This window comes from Gymnogyps californianus, chromosome 5 (genome assembly GCF_018139145.2).
Source record: "Gymnogyps californianus isolate 813 chromosome 5, ASM1813914v2, whole genome shotgun sequence".
Lineage (NCBI taxonomy): Eukaryota > Metazoa > Chordata > Aves > Accipitriformes > Cathartidae > Gymnogyps > Gymnogyps californianus.
In genome coordinates this window covers 7145181-7167542 of record NC_059475.1, presented here as the reverse complement: position 1 = coordinate 7167542, position 22362 = coordinate 7145181, and the positions used below count along the sequence as shown (strand labels likewise).

Below are 22362 nucleotides of genomic sequence, written 5' to 3'. Positions count from 1 at the left end.
ATTTCTGCATCTGTGTTGTTTTCCTGTTGCATGCTAGGTATCAGCTACAGCAGTGTTAGCCAGAAAACCTTTGTGCCAACAGGAGAACACGTATAGAGCATTCCTTTTTGTATGGAAAAATAAAAAGTTAGTATGTGCTCCTGTGTTCTAGCTACTTTTTAACTGTCTTGCTGAGTTTGAAGAAGTCTACTCAGTTTTGACCTATTTTATCTTGAAGATTTCTGCATCAGTCATGGAATCTGTTTTACAATTTTTTTATTTTTTTAATTTTTAAAGACATGGCAAAAAACTGCTGGTACTTTGATAGGCTGTAGAAAAAGTATATTAGATTTAAAAATCACTTCTACATTTCTGATTGCCACTTTAACGTTACTTTTGCTGTCTAGAAAAGGAGCATATTCCTGGAAAGCAGTCAGTCTATTTTGGTTTCAGTTTTTCTGCTTACTGCAATTGCCCATGCTGGATTCAAAAACACTTGTTGAATATGTCCCAGTTCTTCAGCCCAGGAGGGATGATTTCTTCTATACCTCTTGTGATTTTTTTTTTTTTTTTTTTTTTCCAATTACAAAACAGAGTAGCAACCAAGTATCTTGCCTAGGAGTACACGTGTTCCAGAGGTTGTGTACAGGTAGCATGCATAACTACATTTTTTTTCTGTTGTAGCACATTGATGTAACCTGTCCTGTTCTCCTGGGAACCTATGGGATGGGTTCATGAAATGGTGGGATATTGTCAATACCACCTTCAATCCTAATAACTCTCTTGCACTGTGTAAAAGCTGAAGTATGCAACACAATGCATTTGAATTTCTCTGCTTCAGCAGTCCTGAAAGCTCTGCCCTAGTCTCACTGGTCAGAGGGAACCAGTGGTTATTGTGAGCTTTAGTCTGACAGTTAACTCTTCCTCCTGGTACTTTCCCTAAGGAGCTGGTCCTTTACAAAGTGGCTTTGTCTCCTCTGGATCCTCTGTCATCTTAGCAGATAAGACAGTCTAAAGAGAAAGCGAAGTGAAATTCTGGCTAGAATCTAGTCTTTGACCTGGTAAGTTGCCTGGAGCACACATGTAGTTCAGGTGTCTTTACCATGCTGGTTCTGTGTACTGCATGCCATGTGTTGAAGTAAGTGTTTTGAAAAGTCAGCTTAAGAAATGCAATCTGCATCTCTCCAGGTACTGTTCCTGATTTCTACAGCATGTTCAGAAGGGCACCAGTTAGAGTAATTTCTGCTTTGTGCAACATTAGGGAGGTACATTCAGAGTTTCTTATGGCATTTTATAATAGAACTAATTTGCCCTGCTATTCTAAGTATGTAGATTTATTCTAATTGATGAAGTTTTCATTTAGAGTGTTAATTTTGGAATGTACGGACATAGAGATTTAGGTTATATAATTTTTAAAAACTGGGTTCTGTATGTTTCTTTTTGTTGAGTGTAGCAATATACTTTAAGTGTTTGTGGGGGTTTTTTAATAATTAAAGTTTAGGCAAAGCTGAACTCTGAACTTCATCTGAAGTTAACGTTCTCTATGACTAGTTGAGTTAGTAACCTAATTTTTAAAGTATACTGCAAACTATAGTTGTCCTCTGAATAGAAAGAGTCTCCTTTGCCTTGTTAGGACACTACCTCATTCATATCCAGTTTGCTGTTGCTGGTTTTGTGCCTTTTTGTTGTCAGATTTCAGAGAAGCATCAGAAGAATTTTGATGCTTGAAGATAGAGGGTTTTCCTTTGCCAAATACTTTATCCTTTAGTGGGCTTTTTCTAGGACATATTGCATTAGGAAAATAAAGCAGATAAAATTCCTTCTTCATATTCATGCTTGAGTTACTAGAAATTACTAGGTTATGTTGCATCTAGAAGTCTGTTTGTCTGTATGTGCACATGTAGTTTTTCCCATCTTTCCAACTTAAGATAATTACGGCCTAGAACAGAAATTGATCAAATCCAATGTCATATTCTTTAAAGGAATAATCAAATGACTATAGTCTCCATTATAAGGGCTTCCAGGAAAAAAAAATTTGAAAATGTTTAAATATAACTCAGTAATGTCCGTAAGGAGAATGTGCTACTTCACTTTTATTAAACTGGTCAAAAATGCAAAATGTTTGCTATGCCTAGTTGACTATAAAAGTATGGAAAAAATCTTTTTTTATATAGAGATGTTTGTGAATATCATTTGAATGTTTTCCCCTTAAATGCTGATTTTTTTTTTTTTTTTTTTTTAGGCCACTTGCAAGCGGAATCAAAGGCTTGCAATGCTTAGAACCCACCGTGTACACATGCAGAAGAAGAAAGAAGAGGAGGTTGAACGTTTTGAGGAAAATACCAATTGGCTGCATCGTGTTGAAAATGAAATGCGCCTCCTGGGTCAAGATGGGTGTATTCCAAAGGTAAAATGCCTTTCACTTCAAGGTCAGATTTCATGGCAACATCTGACTATAGTTAAGAATTGTCCTGGTTTTGGCTGGGACAGAGCTAACTCTCTTCTTAGTGGCTGGTACAGTGCTGTGTTTTGGATTTAGTGTGAGAATAATGTTGATAACACTCTGATGTTTTAGTTGTTGCTCAGTAGCGCTTATCTTAAGCCAAGGACTTTTCAGTCTCCCATGCTCTGCCAGCAAGCAGGTGTGCAAGGAGCTGGGAGGGAGCACAGCCAGGACAGCTGACCCGAACTAGCCAAAGGGATATTCCATACCATGGAACGTCATGCCCAGTATATAAACAGGGGGGAGCTGGCCGGCAGGGGTGGATTGCGGCTCTGGCATCGGTCAGCGGGTGGTGAGCAATTGCATTGTGCATCACTGGGGGTTTTTTTTCCTTTTTTTTCCCCTCTTCTTTTTTTGTTATATTCCTTTTCATTACAACTATTATTATTATTATATTTCACTATTATTATTGTTAGTACTATATTTTACTTTAGTTATTAAGCCATTCTTATCTCAACCCATGAGTTTTACCTTCTTTCCTGATTCTCCTCCCCATCCCACTGGGAGCAGGGCAGGGAGTGAGGGAGCGGCTGCGTGGTGCTTAGCTGCCGGCTGGGGTTAAACCACAACAGAATAGATCATTGTGGTTTGTTGTTTTGCTGGGGTTTTTTTTCGTCTCTTCGTCTCGCTTCTACTCATGGCTTCTGCCATTCTTTTAGGGTGGTTTCAAATTCTAGTGTTAGCTGTTTTGTTCTTCCACCCTAAAAGTACTTCATTGTTTGTGCGAGTATTCCTTGTTCATGAAAGTGTACGATTACGTATAAAAATGCATGCTAAAGGGGAATAAGTATGCTATGGCTGAGCAGTTCAGATGGCTGCTAGAGTGTTGATCCTGCTCCTGGCCATACATTTCTAGTCTTACCTTCACAGGAGCTCCTGATGCTTGTTGAACCATGTGACAACCCAATTCTTAGCCTGGCCAAAAAAACTGCTTTTTGGAGGGTGCTAGGGGAGGAATGGGAAGGGGGAAAGAAGTGGGAAGTTGTGTTAAGTTCTCTGCCAAGTTTTAGCAAGTAGAGTCAGCTCGGTGCAGCCTCAGACAAGCACCAGAGCTGGCAGAAGGGAAGGGATGAAGGTCTGTGCAGGAACACGGAGAAGAGGGGAAAAAAAAGTGGGGGGTTGTTCCTCCCTGCCTTTTAGTTTCAGTGAGCAATTGGAGTGTCTTAAATGATAGTGTAATGAGCACTTATGTGACTCATATAATGGAATATATTTCGATACTTGTATTTTTATTGGGATGACTAAAATGTGTTGATACCTTAAAAGAAATTAACTTTAAGATATTTCAAACAGGATACTGGCATCTCAGGAAGATGACCGAATACAGTGAAGACTTATCTCAGACAGTGTCACTGAAATTCAGATATGGAGCAAGTACACAGTAAAAGAGGCAAATGTATTTTTGGGCATGCACAGATAAGCATACCTGTGTGCCTGTTGGATTCTTAATGCTAATTACAGCACACCCACTATTGGTCAAAGGAATCTACAAAGCAATATTTATGCATGTAAATAAAAATCAAACAATTCATACTTTTCTACCATAAAACTTTCTTATAATAATATAGATCCACTCCATCTTTACTTTTCAATATAGGATGAATTAATATTATTTCTAGTTTAAATTTTAGTTTGTCACTATCAGTTTGATGTGCAGTTTTTTGTTTTTTTTCTTGCTAATTTCCCAAGGAACTCTGTAAAGATCTGCAGTGTTGCCATTTAAACCTAGAAGTTAAGGACCTGAAAGCCCAGATTGAGCACATGTTATCTCTGGTGTCCCTTCAAGATCAGCATTATAAACAGACAGAAAAGTAAGTATAGTTTCATAGCAGGCGTGATAAGACTTGTATTCTGACATTTGTAACTTCAGAAGACATATCTATAGAATTTAGTTTTAGTTGAAACAGAAGCAAGATATTTTTTTTCTCAAACTTTTTTCCTAAGTTAGAATTGTGTTTTCTTAAGCAAAAATATATGTAAAAATAATAATCACTTCATAAATCTTGGTCTGTATCCACCATTGTTTAACAGAATATGCAGGTATACTCTAGTGCTTCTTATTTCAGTTTTCTTCTTTGCATAGTTTTTACAAATTGTTCAATAGATCAAGGTGTCTTATTTTCTTCTTCTGTGTTGAACACCAGTATTAATTTAAGTGTTTGTGTTCTCTTTTAATTTCTTGCACTGTAGACATTAATTAATTTACCTGTGTTAAAAAATGTTACTATCAGACTGTTACATAGCTAGTCAGACTGAAAAAAGCTGAATTTGCAGGTAAGCATCAGCTCTTTTTCTATTATCAGCCTTGAAAATGTTGGAGACTAGCTTTCAGAGTGTGACATAAGGAATGGAAAGTAATCGCAAATCTGTTCAGTAAATAAGTATATTAAATTTATAATTACATCATTCCAAAATGAAATAACCAGCTTTTCTTCCTCCTTTGGAGAAAAGGCTGTTACCATAAACATTACAAAAACAAATACATACACCTGCAAAACTGAAAGCGAAATTTTTAAAGCTACATTGTTAGTAATTACAGAGTTGCTTCTTTGGGTTTTTATGTACATATCCCTTTCCCTATTGCTTCAACCTACTGTTTAGTGTTGCAACTGACTCCACAGTTAATGAATTCCTGTGTTCAGGTAGAATTCCCAAACTTTTGTCACTTCAATTTGATTTGCAGCTGTGTGTGGATCTTAATGTATTCCATTCTTTAATTAAAGATCCTAGTATCTAAATTTATTTGGTCTAGGCTTCTAATAAGGTTCTGTGCACATCTAATTAAGATGTGCTTGATTTAAATGACATTATTTGGTTTATACTCTTCTTCATTTATCTGATAATTAATTTTAGAAAGTCAGAACTCAAGATATACTGACTGTATTTCTGTGGTGTTTGAGGGACTGAAGATCTTAGTACAGTTTTTCCGTCAGTGTCCTAGTAAATGCTTAGAGTGAAATACAAGATTTTGCAAAAGAGAAAAATCGCTCTACCTAGTCATGAATATTTCCTCTCAGTATCATGGTATTCCCCCAAAATAAATTACACAGCAGAACTTGGGGGGGGGGGGAGAAGGGCAAAAAAACCCCTCGTATTCCTAATAGTGGCGGTGCTAGTAAGGATCAGATTAGTTATGATTTAGTCATATTTGTCTTGCCTCTTGTTGTTTTACAGAGTACTAAATAGCTTGCTTCCAGTTCTTCGCAAGCAATACCTGACTTTGAAAGAAGCTGGGTTGACAAATAATTTAACTGAGACCGAATTTGGGGAGTTTGAACAGCTGATTCAAAGACAAAAATCAGTAGTTTGGGCTGACCAGACTGAAGAAAAGGAACAAAATCAAAACCATGAACTAGAGTTGTCAGCTATCTTTGCATTCCCACAACTTGTGAGCAGACCAAACACCCCATGCCGTAAGTATATAATTAATTTGTTCTCTGTTGGAAATACTTTTAAATGTCTCCTGCAAAAGCTATATGTCATCCATAGACACAGTGGATGCACACTTCTGCAAATATTGGAGCCAAATGTAAAACCAAGCCTCAGACCCACTTTCTATAAATTATATACCATTCTTAATTGGATATAGGAAATAAGTGTGCTTTTTCAATGGCTAGACACACTCAACCAACAGATAACTCCCTCCTTCTCTTGTTGTAACATACCCCATATACCAATGTTCCTAGATCCTGTGAGTGTTATTAATAATTCCATTTGAAACTTTCACATGACATTGATGGAAAAGGAATCAGTGTCAGTAAGTATTATAATTCTGTTGAAGTGATTTGAAATGTTAAGCAGCTACTACAGTTTTGCAGTTTCAAGTAACAGCCTTGAGGGGGGATGAGACTTCCCGTTAATTATAGGTTGACCGGGAATCAATTTAGTACAATATTTTATAAGTTTATTTTTCCAAGAATCAAAGGATTCACTATTTCTACCATGGAATTGACTGCTTTGCTGTATCCTGATGGCCCCATTTTTTCCCTATAACTCTATGTAGCCGGCTTTTCTTCTTTAGCTGTAAAGTGAGTCGCCCTGGAGTGTAGCCTGGGTAAAAAGGGATGAAGAATCCTTACAGAAGGTGCAGTTCTGAGGGATGACAAGCAAAATCTTGGCCTGATAGTGCAGCTGCTGTGGGCCAATGCTTGTATTTTGTGCTCTGGATAGGCAGCACTCAACACACTGGGACTTTCTGATTACAGGTAATAATCCATAACATTGAAAGACATCCATAGGTAACAAGGGAAAAGCAGATAAATAGTACTTCAGCTTCTCAAAAGCTGGTAGTCATGGAAGAGCATTGACCCCTGGAGCACTGTGAAATTAGTTCCCTGCTTCCTTTAGCTTTCTTTCTCTACACAGCTCACTCTGGGGTTGAGAATTATTCTGGGGAACCATTTATTACGTCTGTTCTCATTAAGTGTGTATATGATTTTTGGCATATATTTGTATCGCTGTTGATCATACCAGATAGTTGATGCCCAGTATTTCACTGTCTGCAACGTAAAGGTCAGATTGTGTTGAGGGTGGGATGGGTTCAGGGTTTTTTTGTTTGGGTTTTTTTTGGTTTGGTTTTTTTTTTTGTGGAGTGGTGTTGGGTTGTTTTTAGTTTGAGAGGGGTTTTTTGGTATGGGTTTGTTTTTGTGTTTTCAGAGAGAAGGAAAAGGAAGTTTGCAGACTTGCATGCTTATACTTCCTGTTCTGCCCATGCTAGTCAGGGATTCAGCAAGGTTGAAAGCAGTTGTTGGCTTGCCTGTTTCTCCTTCCCTCTTGGAGTGAGGGCAGTGGACCTCAGCGGGTTGCCACACTCTTCCACTCTGCTCCATTCTCCTTTCCCATATAGAAAGAAATTGGATATGATCTTGGATTGCTAGCAACCTTTTGGAAAATCATGGTAGTGTTAAGTACCTGCATTCTGTGGCATTGCGTTCATTAGGAACCACGATGCTACTGTCATATCATAATGGAAATATATTCTGCAAAGCTTTATGAAAGGCATTAAAATAGTGATTTTTCTAGTGATTTTCTTTCTTGTTTTATTTCTATTTTTAAACAAAAAGTATATTTTTTTAAAACTGGTTTTCTAGTCTGTTTATTCTGTCATGGCAAAGCAGATTAGTGAAGGGTTTGGAGGTGGGGGTTGTTTCCTGTCATAACTCATCTGAGAATTCAAATACTGTAACACTTTATTTTCAGTACTAGAACACTGGAATCTTAAGGGCTAGCAGTTCTGCTTACAAAAATCACCCCATTCTTACTTTAAATCACGTTTCATGTGTGTATATATGTGTATATATATGTCTGTATTTTCATTTATAATTTAGACTGTGATTATCTGCCTGAAATTTGTAATTTTTTATTGTATAAAAAAAAAACCAAACCCCTAAAAAATGGCATTTATGACACGGTAAGGTTGGATTTGTGGAAGTATAAGTCTGTGACCTGAAGAAGGAAAGAAATACAGACTTCTCTAAACCACTTGTAAAATAAGAATTCAAGACTCACATACAATGGGGTTTTCACTTGGAGACTGGTATTGCATATGTGCAAGACAAACATGAAGCCATGCTCCTAGCTGGTATTTACTTCATATCATAGGCATATTTTTAATATACTTTTTTCCTTTTAGAGGGACTTTTTTCTGGCAGAATTGGTAGGGAGATGTACCCGAATACAGGTCCAGTAAACTGTATAATATGCTTTGTAACTAAATATCGATTGTAGAGATTCTGTCCTGTCATATGTGGGTTATCATTGTCGTGAATTTTAATTCTTGATGCTAGTAAGCTTCATTAGAGTTCTTGATTAATCTACTTCTGTTCCACCTTTCTTGAAGTCCTGTGTTGTAAAAGGCCAGATCTGTTCTTACTGAAGTAAACACTAAAATAACTATTATTCAAATTGCACACAAACTTTTAAGGCATAAACATTTCACTCCATTAAAATCATTAGACATAATTTGAAGCATTGTCTTGAAAGTCTTATGTGGAGGTTTTCCAGTTATTCTCTTCTAAATGTTGTTGAACTGTATGTTCACCTAAGTAAATGGACACCGTATTTTTCAGTTAAGATGGACTTTTTTCAGCTGTAAATGGTGTCTTTGCCTGAAGATGTCCATAGAAATCTTTTGTGGTATTTTTGTTTACTTGTTGTTCTTTGGAAAAGGAAATAGGAGACATTACTTTGACTCCTTTTCCCCTCTTATTAGATGCAGGAGAAAACATGGTAGAAACAACTGTCCTCCAAATTTTGTAACCTTTACAGGAAAGGTTATGATAATTTCTAACAAGACAATTTCTAAGAACACACATCTCAGGTTTTTTTATGCTCTTCATCTGATTGTGTGCTCTTTCCATTTGCTTTTGACTAGTTGGATAAATGTGTTGATAATTTTAGCAGATGTTGCCAGGATATTTTCCAAATTACTGAAGATTTTTAATCTTCACAAAGAATCTACCTCTCTCTCATTGGCAGCTTATGTTGGTGAGCTCACATAAAGTAAGTTTTCTTCAACAGCTTTTTTCCTCAATACTGCTTGTTAGTATAAGACTTACTGTTCAGTAGGTAGCCATTGTTGTACAAAAATTTCTAAACATAAGTCACTGTACAGAATAAGACATATTGCTACTAGGTACTAAGTACTGAGAACTGGACATTAGACATTTCAATTTGAAATTGAGTTGGAATTGAATTGAGAATTGGCTCTGCATACTGGAAGAAGCTAAAATAAAGTTCTAAACATGATTAATTGGACATTCAATTATTTAATTTTAAAACCTTTAGGTAACAAGTAAACATGAACAGTAGCAGCTCTGCTCAGAACAAATAAACTCTTTTCAAACGATGTTTTTGCAGTATCATTTTAATCTGAATGTGTCCTTACCTAAAATACTACTGGTGTTGACACAATCATTTCCATACAACTTGGGAGGTGGAGTGGAAAAAAGTAATCCACTTACCAGTGCTTTAAAAATTTTTCTGTTGAGCACAAAATAAATGCAGTGAAATAGCTCTTCTTCAATTGTTTGTTTGAATTCACATTTAAAATATGTTGAACTATTAGCTGATACTATGTTATGGAAATCCATTTCTCTTGTGCAGAATGTATATAACAAACTATTAAGAAAAAAAACATAAATCAGAAAAAATACATTAGCATGGGAAAATGTGAAGTAGTAGAAGGGCAACATCCCAATCAGAAATAGGAAGGATGTAGTAATTTCTTTTTTCCTTTAAAGATGAAATAAATTATTCAAGAATCCAATTCCTTCTCCCTAAAGTCATCTCAGAAGTATGTTTGGCAAATCTTAGCAAGAGCTGACCTAAGAACTTAGTGAACAAATAAAAAGGAAGATTTATACAGATCCCCTCACACCTTTGGTGCATTGATATTTTATTATTTATAATTTGTTCAAGATGTTTGGAAGGAAATAGTGTTTTGCACCAAGATGGAAAAACAACCATTAGCCACGTGCTACACAGTGGTCATTATTCCTTATATAAAAATCCATATTTCACATATAACATAATTGCATGGACTTCAACTTGTCAGCAGGAAAGAGCAATGCACTTCATTTCTTGTGATTTGATTCTTATTTTTCATGTTATAAGTTGAGAGCAGTAATTTTTTTCAATCTCCCATTTAATGTAAATATATGTCACCTTGTGTTTAGTGTCTCAGAAGTTTGTTTTCTAAATAATCTGGGGGAGAGGATAGAAAAGTTAATTGGTGGCAATGTAATGTTTCTTTCATATGAAATGTAAGTCTAGAGCATCTTAGAGGAAGAGAGTGCACTAGATCTGCTGGTAACAAATGTGATGTATTGCTTTTGAACCTATGTTAACACATATTTGAAAGAACATTTTTTTGAGATAAAATCCCTCTGCAAAAATGAGATGCTACTCATGTAGAAAACAGTAAGATTTATGAGGAAAATACAAATTCCTCTTCAGTGTAAGCTTATGAAGTTAATAATTACATATCTTTTGTTGAGATCAAAAGTATCTAAGGATGTATGCAGTATCCATGTTACCCATATTTGAAAATTTCAAATTCATTAACAAACTACAAGTTACTGTTTAGTCACTATGTGTTTAAAATGGTAGTGATGCAGAAAAATATCTGTACTTAAAGAAACTGCTGAATTCTGCATGTCATAAAACATGAGGCACTAGTCATTGCAGAAACTTTTTTAATGACACTGTAACCTTTTGCTGGCAGTCCTTTTAGAGAAAGCCATGACATTGGTCAAATGCAAATGAATTGTTATTGAGTGTTTTCACATAAAAATTAAAATGCTTTAAGTCACATAAATAAGTTTTCTGATTACAAGCACTGTCCCCAAAAGACTAAAGCAGCTAAATCATTTCTGTAGAATAGGAAGAGCTGTGAAAGCAGGGCCTTAACTTCTCATGGGTTTCTTTGGAATTAACGACATTCCACTAGCTGATCCTGAAGAAGGAACTCAAACTAGTGGTTGATGTGGAAAAAGAATCTAAAAAGAGTAAAGGGAAGGATAGCAAAGGTGAAAGGGTAGGGTTTGTTACTCCAGGCTTTGTTGAAAGTCTCTTACAGAAAGAAGTTTGGAGAAATATATTCCAAATGTGCTTACTTTATTATATGAAGTGTTTTTGATGTTACCTTGTTATAAGATCCTTCTTTCTATCAGGAGCTTCAAAATACCAAAGAATTTCAGCTGAATTCCAGTAATGCATAAATCTTTGTTTCTAATGAAGATTTCTTCTTTGGAAAGGGTCTCCTATGTATTAAATAATATAAAGTCATAGTGGGAGAGGAAAAGATCATGACACTCTCTGGCCATTCATTCAACATCTGTTTCTACGGTCAAGTTATCAAGACAGTCGATTCTTGTGCTTAAAAACTCTGATGTTCAGAGAAAGCTAACTAAAGCCCATACGCTTTGCCAAAGCCCATGTAGCACTTCACTACAGGAATAGACCTCTTTCTATCTTGTTTTTCCTTTAACTTTTGAAACCTTTAAATGCCTTCTGTAAAATGTCTTGCTCTGAGAGTCAGAGATGTATGTTGCTAGCTGACTGTTTAATCAGCAACCTCATCCAACCAAGTAATATTGCTTAGTCATCTGTATCTACAGTAGCACTACCGGGGTACCAGAAATAGCTCTCAAAATTCACAATTTGTCCTAAGCTGATGTTCCTTGCTCTTCTGGTTTGTTTAGACAGTGCCATATTAACACAGCTATGCATGACAAGTAATTTGATCTAACAAACAATTGTTTTGCAGTGCATGCTGCCACACTCTACATGTGATGATTCAAGGACTATTTTGTAAAGAATTTAACAGAGTATCTGAATCTTAAATTTCTGATTGCACTTATTTGATGTGGTTTTTCTTCCTCCACCACTTCAAGATTTTTAAAATAAAATTAAATACCCTGAAATTTAATCTAAAATGAAACATTTTAATTATCGTTTAATTTCAAGTTGTTCAAGTAAAAATAATTTTAAAATATTTACACAACATTAATTTATCCCACTGAGTGTATTCACATACTTTTTAAAATATTGTTTTTCCTTGGTAATTTAATTTTTGTTTGTTAAAATATGACTAAAAACGCATTATTTTCAGAACCTCTACTCTTGCTCACTTTCACTATGAAGCTTTAACATGGAGTTTCCATAATGTGTCTCAACCATACTTTCTAGCCTATATGAATAGGGAAGACATTTTTTTAAACAATTTTTTCATCAATGTATACTCCTATTTTTAAGTGTCACACCTACTATTTATTCTGACCTTAATTATAAATTAGAATTGTTGTTTTGTAGAGGAAATGCTGGTTTTCCACTATCATTTTTGTTTACAAATATGTTAAAAATTTAGATTAAGCTTTTGTATGCTTCATGAAACCATAAATGTGCAACCTCATGAACAACTCAACTATTTGTATCAAGGAAAGCACAAGCTATGAAAACAACATAAGTTCATTGAAAAATGTATTCGGGCCCCCATTCTTAGGTATTGGTTAATGGAGAGCCATACAGTATTCATAGAGTATGGACTGATGGGTGGAGAGCTCTGACTGGTATTTGCAAGTATTTCTGTGAATGGGAAAGTTCTTGGCATTGTTTCAGGCATCCCATTTCCGGAAGCCTTACTGTACATTACCATTGAGAGAATGGAATTGATTTACAGGAAAAAAAAGAAAAGGCATCCATTACCTCCCCTTGTCACAAACATCCGAAAGTAAAGTCAATTTATTATTTTCATGGCAGGAAGAATTGGAGTGTAGTTGTATGTAGTAAAAGACTTGATTAAAAGTAGGAAAAGTGTCTTTTCACACTGTCCTGTATGACTTTAAGTATTTTTCTTCTCATGCTGTGTAAAATAGTCCACCTGACCACTGGGACTCACACGAATGCAGCCTGGATTTTAGCCTTTTTCAGTTCACAGCTGTTGTTTGCGAAGCTGTTGTGAAACTGGCCATCACAGTGATGCCTTTGAGTCACATGAATATTAAATAATTGAAATGCATTCGCTAGACCTCATTTGCAATTTGGAATTCCATGAGTCAGTTGTTAAAAGAATGAAAATGTATGATTAGTATTGTAATTGGATCAATCATTGGTAGCCCAGAAATGTTTATTGAAATGAATACATTAATATTTGATTTCACTTTAGCAGAAAAACCTGGTAGACTTAATTTAGCACAGTTTCCAGAAATAATCCCCTTATGCATGTATGAACATGAGTTCCAGAAGAAGAGAAGTCTTGGCCATTATTTTGTCGCAAATGTCAATTAGAACTAACCCAATTCATCAGAGTTGTTTTGCCATGAACTTTACTCACTTTTGCTGTGACTCATGTTTCACAAATACTGCGTTCTGCTTTTCATATTAACTCACAGGGCTGTAAATATCTAATATTGCTAAGTTTCTCTCCTGATAAATCGATTCTTCTGCATAGTCTTTTGGGACAGATAATACAATAAACTAATGACCAAAACCACCTCATACTGTTTGATGGGGGGTGGTTGGTCAGTGGAGGATGACTTTTATTTTTAATTTCCGAGTGAATCTCTTAAGAAAAATAATATCTAAAAGAATTCTAACAATTCTCTTTTATAATATCAGCCTGAAATTAAAGATCAGCAAATATGTGATCTCTTCTCTAAAATATATTTGGAATAATACTTATTTTTAAAGAGAAGCATTGTAGCTGAAAGCACTAGCTAAGGAAATACAACTTCTAAATTTTTCTTTTAAGCTACTCTATCAGGTTAACTGCGGATGTTTCTGTAAAGTATATAGTGATTCATTTTTGTATATGAAATAAAAAGTAAACTTAGTATCACTGAATCATGATGATCATTCTGATGCAAAAGATTGAACTGGCTGTAAAATGTGAAGCAAATACAAACCATAAACATTATAATTTCCCTGCCTTATGGAACAGGTTTGGAGATTTTCTTTAGAGTTGGAACATGTTGTTTGTCTTTCAGTAGAAAAGTAATGACAACACTTAATCATTAGCATTAGACATCCATTCAGGAACTATTTAGAGTTGTTCTTTAAGAAAATATGAATAGCCATACTTGGTCCACCACTATGTCATCTTCAGTACCCTGTATTTAGTAGTTGCCAGTAACACGCTCCTAAGACAGTGATAACAGGACAAATCTAGAGTCAGCCGACTTGCAGTTTCCAGTTCCAGTGCAATGGAAAATCCCATTGAACCAATCACATGTAATAATTGCCAGTAGGTATCTTCTAAGTTTGTCAAATCTGCATTTTGTAACCCATTTATACTTATGGGATTTGCCACAGCATGCTGCAGTGAGTTCAACAGTATAATTGTTCTGTGGGAGGTAAGTATTGCTCTTAGTGTTAAAATTAGTATGTGATATGAATAGAGTATCTACTGTTTGTTACTGCAAGAAATAAAATAACTCCTTATTAACCTCATCTGTGATATTTTATTAATGTATTATATATTACCTCAGTTGTTCCTAACTAGGAATGTACTGTTGTTTCAATTTTCTGTGTTTACTCATTGGAATATTTAGGCAATAAGATAAAGGATGTGCTAAAACATATCACACATACGTACATCCCACCTACAAGCACTCAACAATATCATGTTAAAATTGAGTATCCGGGGAGAAAGCATTGCCTAAAATTGTCATACAAATACTTTGGGTTTAGTAGACGTGACCTGCTATGAAATGAATGTCTCCACTGTGTTGCTTTAATGCTGGAAGTTCATATTTGCCACTTAAAACATTTAAGTCCTTTGTTCTCAAACTTTTTCTTTTCCCCTTCTTGAATAGGATTTAGGGGAACTAGTTCTCCCTAGTTTTAGCTGTCCCATTGCAATATAAACCACATAGTGACAGATGGCTACATTTTCTAAAATTGCTGAAATATTCAGTGCTTGTTTAGACAAAATTATGCTAAAATTGCATGAATTTAGTATTTAGGAAAGACAAGGTATGGTGTTTCAGTTTGAGGCATATTACTTTTGTGTCAGCTTGTGGTACTAAATTTTCTCTTTCAATAAGAATTTTTATATATATAAATCTTAAAGTATGCCTCTGAATATCAATGTTTTAATAATGTTGAGTAGCCTTTGAAGTATTTGAAAATAGGTTCTTGCAAAACAAATGAAATAATGATATTTTATTTTTTAAGCAGAAACACTTCATATCATGACCATTTGAAGTCATCTGAAATCTATAGGAGTAGTGGTTTTGTAGCAGCTATTGTTGTTGGAGCTCATTTTATTTAAACTTCTCAATGGCAGCTATTAAAAGCACCTGCAAAAAATTAGCAACTGGCTTCAGTATCTTGCTTCCATATTAAGACAGAAATAAAAACACTGGATTCCTTTATTTTGTGGGTTTAGAAGGGGGTTTTTTGCTGTATTTATGTTTACTTTAGATCATAACTGTTTGGAGCTATATACTGTGTAACAGCAAGCTAACATGGAATTGGGGTCTTGGGGTTTTTTTGTCACATCATATTTGGTTCATATTATTTAGTGAAACAAAATTAAATAAGATGTTGCTGGTGATGTTTTTGTTTACTTTCTTGTTTACTGTGTTAGGAGCAACTTAATGCTTTCACAAAAAGCTGTAAGAAGGGACACTTCTTGAATATTTTATATGCTTTCCAATACTTAACTGGCAAGAAAAGCTAGTTTTGCTTTAACTTCGTTTTACAATGAGTTTCATTCCAGAAATAAACAGATTTTAAAAATAGGTCTGGATTTTTACTAACGGCTTATATTTGCCCTATGTAGAATTGCTGTAACTGTCTTTTTATTAATGTACTTGTATTAGAGTATGAAATATGGTTCATTATGATGAAATTCAACAAATTATTAATGTTGGCAATACTTTTGTGTTCTTTACCTATTTAGTTCATGGTTTAAATGCTTGCATTTACAGTTAATTTAAAAATGCTTCCAGTATTTAGTCCTGGAGAAGCTTCTAAAACTTGGCACTCTCACCAAAATGTTTCTCCATCAGACTTCCTTCCTAGTAACTTCAGGACATTAGCAAAACCTCAGTGTCTTACAGTAAGCAAACTTTCTGAAACTGGAACCTCTCTGTCCTAATGTAACAACAGACAAATAGAATTCTAACCATTATTTTTCCCGAAACACACACTTTCAGATGCACATAAGCAGGAGGAAAAACCTAATAAATTAATATTTTTTTACATGTGTCCTGAAATCTTTAATGGATAGTTATTTGGAACACTAGATTTGGAATCCTTAGATAAAGCTTATTCTTGTATTTAAGACTATAAGCTGTCAAAAAATCTTTAAAATAAAGTTTTGGCCTCAATTTTTGGTTGTGATGACTGGAAAATATTTTTTTGAAAGAAAGAAATGTTAGTCTTTTACATAGAAGAAGAATAATATTGTAGTCGTGAAACCAAAATTAAAGAGCAAGCACATTAATGAAGTATAGCATTGTTGATAGTGTCACAGAGTACATATTGAAGATGGTTCATAAATAAGTTTCTTGCTTGTTACCAACAAAATCCTATCAAGTTTTGGAGAAAAATGTCTTCATCAAAGTAGGCCTATATTATTTCTGGTGGAGGTAAAAATTATTTGGGGAACACACAGGCCCTGTTTTACTACCCTTTCTATTTCACTGCTCATGGACAATATTCTGAATTAGCTTAATGCTTAGATTACAATCAAGCTACTGTGTCTCAACAACCTGTTGTACTTCACCTGGTGAATGCAGACCATGAATTAGACTAAGACTAGGTATGAGAAAATAATGCATTTTGCATTTTAACAACAACAAAAAAATCCTTTACATATATGTAGTGAAGTGAACGGTACACAGGCACACACACATACACAAATTCACAATTCAGTTATTTCATGTCAAGTAGTCTTCTCAGGCCTGAGTTTTCTGTGTTTGTGTTTCTTCAAAGCTGAAAACACTCTAATAGGATTGTAATTGTTCGTGTAATTGTCTAGGCATCTTTTCCCATAAGCAGTTTAGCTTAAATTAACCTGCTTTTATTGTTTATGCATTGTTGGATAAGATGTTGCATATTTGTTGAACCGTAGTAGTTCAAACATTGTTCTTTCTGAAATTGAGCCCTTGAGCAAGGAATAAATGTTTGCTTTGTTTTTGTCAATGGTTTCATTATTGAATTAAGTTCTGGCAACATAGAATAGATTTGTGGCCTATATATTAGCATCTGATTTACTTGCTACTTGTACACACTTTGATACTACCCATTCCATCCTCCCAGAACAGGTCTAGGTCTCATGGTAGTCTTTAAATCCTTTTCTGTCTCCTCACAGCTCTAATTTCTATCTTCTAATTGAGCGTCATCTCATGTAGCTGGGCATGAGGAATCCATCATATGGTAGCTGGGCAATGAGGTCAAAATTAAATGGGGGCTGAGAAGTGGTAAACAGTTGGAGAAAAGACTACAATTATTTAAGCTTTGCTTTTTGTAAGAAATCAGACGGAGGGGTGGAATAATGCAATATGTGTTTTTAATCAATTTTCCTTCTCTTAAAGAATTTTTGTGGAACAGCTAAAATGCTGTAAGTGTTAACACATGAGAGAAACCTAAAGAAGCATTCAGACTGAGGAGTTCAAACTAACTTTCTTATTCTGAGGCAAAAATAGAATGGAATTTTAGAAGAAATAAATATTTATCAACGCTGTTATATGAATACCATAGTTAATTCCTGAGTAACTTGCAGCAATTTAAAAAATAGGAGCTCTTTTTACAGTTTAGGAATGGAGTAGGCAATGCAGAAAGGGGAAGTGTGATGCTGTGGCTACCAGCTGAAGTGGGGCCAATCCATAGACATTTTAAGGATAGTAGTCTTTACTTCATTTCTTAAATTTGCACTGAAAGTTAAATATAGAAGCATTTGGGGTTTTGACAGCCCTCTCCTACTCTTGATTTAAAAAAAAAAAAAAATCCGTAGTATTTTGTTAGTAACTACTTAAGTCACCACTAGCCTAGCCATTTGAACAGTGGTCTGTGTCTTAAAATTATTCTCCTTTACCGAAAACTTTAATAAAAGAAAGGCCTTTTCTCTCTTTGGAGATTGCCTTTATTACCACCTGCTTGAAAATAAAAATGTTATGACGCTTCAAGAAAAATAGTATAAATCAGGATGAATGGGAATGGCCAATTACTGCTGCATTGCTTGCTTTATTATTTTTTCAGGGTGGGGGTTTTAGTAAAGAGCTTTTTTCCAGAGTTGATATATTGAGATGACAGGATCCAAGTAACTTCTTTCTTTCTCCTTTTCCAAAACACTACTTTCTCATTTGCAAAGGCAAAGAATTTCATCCCTCTAAGTGATTCTATGTCCTTCCTTTTACAACACTCTCTCGTTCTACTGCATTGTACTTGCTAGGGAAAAGATGGCCGTGATCAGGAGGCAGCTGTAGATTGCTGTGATAGTACCATCTTAAATTAAGAGTTGTCATGATAATGCGATCATTTTCAATACTCTTACTCTTCCATTTCCTGTTGTCATGTGTCATATCTCACTTGTGATTACTTGTAGTATCTCTGGGATTAACTATATCAGCCTATGCATATTTATAATACTTTGAGTGCCACAGAACAAATGCTACCATCTGAACAATGCTGCAATAGAAATAATTTCAGTTATATGATCAAATAAATATGTAAATGAAATAAATAGTATTTGTAATAATTTCTGCTAATAAACGTATTTCAGCAGGGAAGAGGGGGGAAGAAGCAAGATTTAAGTACTAAATATAGATAAATGTGCTAACCATTGTTGCCTATGTTGCACAGGTACAACTTTTGGTACACCATCACAAGAAATTAATAAAAATGCACAAGGAATAGTAGAATATGCAGTACCACCACAGAAAAGAGCTAGGCGGAAGCTAATGGACTCTCCAATAACAGCTCAAAGTCCTGCTGCATCCAAGGACTACAGTCTCCATCATCTGGAGGATTCTCTTACCAAGGAGGTCCACCCTATTGTGTACACGCCAGAATTTTGCAGAAAGCCAGTACAAAGTGGCTGTACACAGACTGTGGTAAAGAAAGCTTTACACCTTGCAGGCCTTCAGGAAGCCAATGCATGTAATATAGATATGCCAGTGAAAAAGGCGAGTATTATGGACTCTACATGTGACATAATCCCAGAGTGCGATGAAGCTGACATGGACTCAACAATAATTCTCTATGAAGGGACAAGTGAAACAACTGAAACATCTACTGACTCATCTGTGAAGGAGTCACAGCTGTGCAGCAATAGCATTCTGCAAAGGTATTTTCCATTTATATGGGCAAGGATTATTACCCAAACAATTTAATCCTGTTTATCTTCACAGCTGGGTTTTTCCATTGATGTCAATTTTATTTGTAAACCCAGCATTTTGAAAATCAAACCCTCAATTTTAATCAGCATCAGATTCAATTCTGCCATTACTTGAAATCAATGACATGTTAGTGACAACAGATGAAGTTGAAAGCTTAGACTGTTTTACAAGATATGTACTGAAAAGAAAATACAGCACTTTTGAAATTGTTTGCGATGCCTCAGGCAAGTTATTTTCTCTAAGCCTTACTTTTCCTGTCTGTAAAATGGATACCTTAACCTCTCTGACATTGAGAGATGCCATTGTTAAAGCTGCCATGTATGTGTGAAGTCCTGTGAAGCTGCCTCAAGTAGTATTATTGAAATGAATTTCTGGTATTGTTCTTCAACTTAATATATTATTTATTTACAGTTAAGAACAATTTCACTTGACTTCTACCCAGAATAGATTTTACAAAAATACAATTCTTTGATTTCAGGCTTGGTCTGTCTTCCTTAAAAACCAAAAAACCTACTTCAATACTTGAGAAGCCCTCATATATGGCAATGACTTCTGCTGCTGAGAGAAAAAGAAAGGTATTAAGGTAAGATTAAACTAACTCTTCTATACAAATGAGTTTGTATTCATTTCTTGTGTTCTCACTTCAGTTTCAGTATTATATTTCAAGTCTGAAAACCTCTTATACAAGTCATCTGGACCTACATATGAGATGTTCTGACTCAAATATGTTTAACAATTCAATTTTTTTTTTCCTAGCAAGTTGAGTATAATCTTTTTTTTACTCTTGGTTTAGGAACTTCTGTTGTTTTAACAAGTACAAACTAATATCGTGTCTTCCGTATCTGCTGTCTACTCAAAATAGAAAGATGACACATAATTCTGAAAAGAGAAATTCCATCATCAATTAAAAATCTAATTTGTTTGAAAATGTTATACCTTTGCTGGAACTACCAAAATAGAAAGTGGAGAAAATGCTTAAAAATACTCATGTGGCCAGTGCCTTTGTTTTTCTGATAATTCATTTCCAGTCTCAGTTATTATGACTTCATTCTTGTGGTCTGCTCTGGGAAGAACTCCCACTTCGTCACTTCTGTTTTATGACCCTGGAAGATGCTTGTTAGTAGGAGCAGGAGAAAAGCTGAAACTGAATAGACACTAAGTGGAATTGTGCTTTTGTTTTTGTTCCTGTGTTTAAGGATTAGCTATCAGGTCAGTACTGATGATACAGCTTTTCCCTTTTTTTTCTTTTTTTTTCTTTTCCTTTTTTTCCTTTTTTTCTTTTTTTTTTCCTTTTCCAAAAATTGATACAACCTTTTTTAAATCATATTATGAGTCATCTGTTGCCAGACAGTGAGTGGAGCTGCCACCTCATAGGTCTTCCAAAGAATGTTTCAAGACTGTTGGAACAAGTCCGACAGATAGATCACAGGATATAGAAGAAACTTAAGCACTTTTTTGGTTTATTAGCGTCTTTGATCTTCTGGGAAGATTTTTTTTTGTCTCACAGACTTACCTGATCCAATTTCATGTTCCTGTTCTAATTGTTATTAATTATTGTTCTAAACTGTTTTGCTAGGATTGCTTTAGGATGAGGAATAAACTGTATTGCTCGAGGAAGAGAAAAGAGGCACATCTCGTTTTCAATTTTTCAAATAGTTGATTATGAATTTAGCGAAATAAATCACCTGCTCTCAAACGGAGCTAGTTTTCTAGATTCTCTTTAGGGAGAGGTATGGGAACTTTTGGAGCCTGATTTATCTTATGTGAAGGTAAATGTTCTAAGACAGACTTTAGGAGTACTTTTTTTGTAGTAACTGTGTAATGATTTCCAAACTTATATATGCTTATGTCTTCCCAAAAGACTAGCTCTTTCTGCTCTTTTATCTCATTCCTTCTGTGTTTCAAACATGTATTTCCCATTTCCCAGCTTCCAAGTTATAACAACACTACAGGAAAATCCCACAACCTTTATTCCATTTTTGGGGATTATTTCTTCTGCCTCAGACTGTAAACTGTCTGTAAACCGAAATTCTTTATGGCTTTGTCTAGCACTTTGTGATGAAGAGGAGGAATGAAAGCTTCTTATTTGTGAAGGAGGAAAGGAATATGCTCTTACTTTTCAGATAGCACCTCCCTTCCTTTCTCTTCTTTACTTTTTCCCCCTTTTCTCTCCCATGCTTTCCCTATTTGAAGTAGTTCACTCCAGTCGTTCATCTCCTACTAACAGTAGAATAAAAATATATATTTCAAATGTATTCTCTACATTAGAAATATAATTTGAAACAGTCATATTGCTAGGACAAGGGATAAGAGACAAGTCAGTCATAATACAGAGGCTGCTTTTACTAAATAGCATTACATTCTTATCGGCATAAGTTCTCTTCCAAGAAGCATGCATGAATAGATCTTAGAACTGGCACAAGGCAGGCCTTAGTCTTTACTGCTTGCTATATATTTTCATTTAGGCAGAAAATTATTATTAAGAAAACTAGTCTAAGTTAGGGGACTATAAAATGGGAATAATACAGAATCATTAGAGGAATGGGAAAAGCATAGAAACTTGGGACATAAATAGAATTAGCTTGTTTATGAGGCTGTCTTAGAGTGGAACTAGGGAAGTTAGCGAGGCAAGTGTAAAAGGGTGAGATCAGATAGGTTCATAATTTTCACTGTAGATCTTAAGTCCATCACATAAAAGGCCATAAAATATAGAGATTTTGTCTTAATGAATTTGAAGCTATGACAGTTTTCTTGCAGCTTAGCTAAAAAGTATTGTCTGCTATGAAGCCACCCCCTCTAACTGTGGTGGAGGCTGTAGAAAAATTATTGTAGCAATAAAAAATGCGATTTGTTCAATAAATACAGCTTGGTCATTTCAAGGATTTCGTACATGCGTTAAGATTATGTCTTAGTATAATTTGTGTGCAATGACCATCAAACTGGCTTCTGTCGTTTCCAAAAAAACTGTGGCATATTGGTCTGCATTTTAACATAAGTGGCAACATTAGTTCTTAGTTTCACAGCTGAAACTTT

General features: G+C 35.0%; 1 protein-coding gene across 2 annotated transcripts in view; it reads left to right on the top strand.

Annotated features, from left to right (window-relative positions):
• Positions 1-22362, top strand: part of KIF18A (kinesin family member 18A) — a 41729-nt gene that overhangs the window by 16323 nt on the left and 3044 nt on the right. For both annotated transcript variants that reach the window (XM_050897716.1, XM_050897717.1), the window contains exons 10-14: positions 2222-2386; positions 4172-4293; positions 5657-5895; positions 18794-19277; positions 19808-19912. In XM_050897716.1, the coding sequence (XP_050753673.1) occupies positions 2222-2386; positions 4172-4293; positions 5657-5895; positions 18794-19277; positions 19808-19912 (1115 nt within the window). The remainder of the gene's footprint in view (positions 1-2221; positions 2387-4171; positions 4294-5656; positions 5896-18793; positions 19278-19807; positions 19913-22362) is intronic.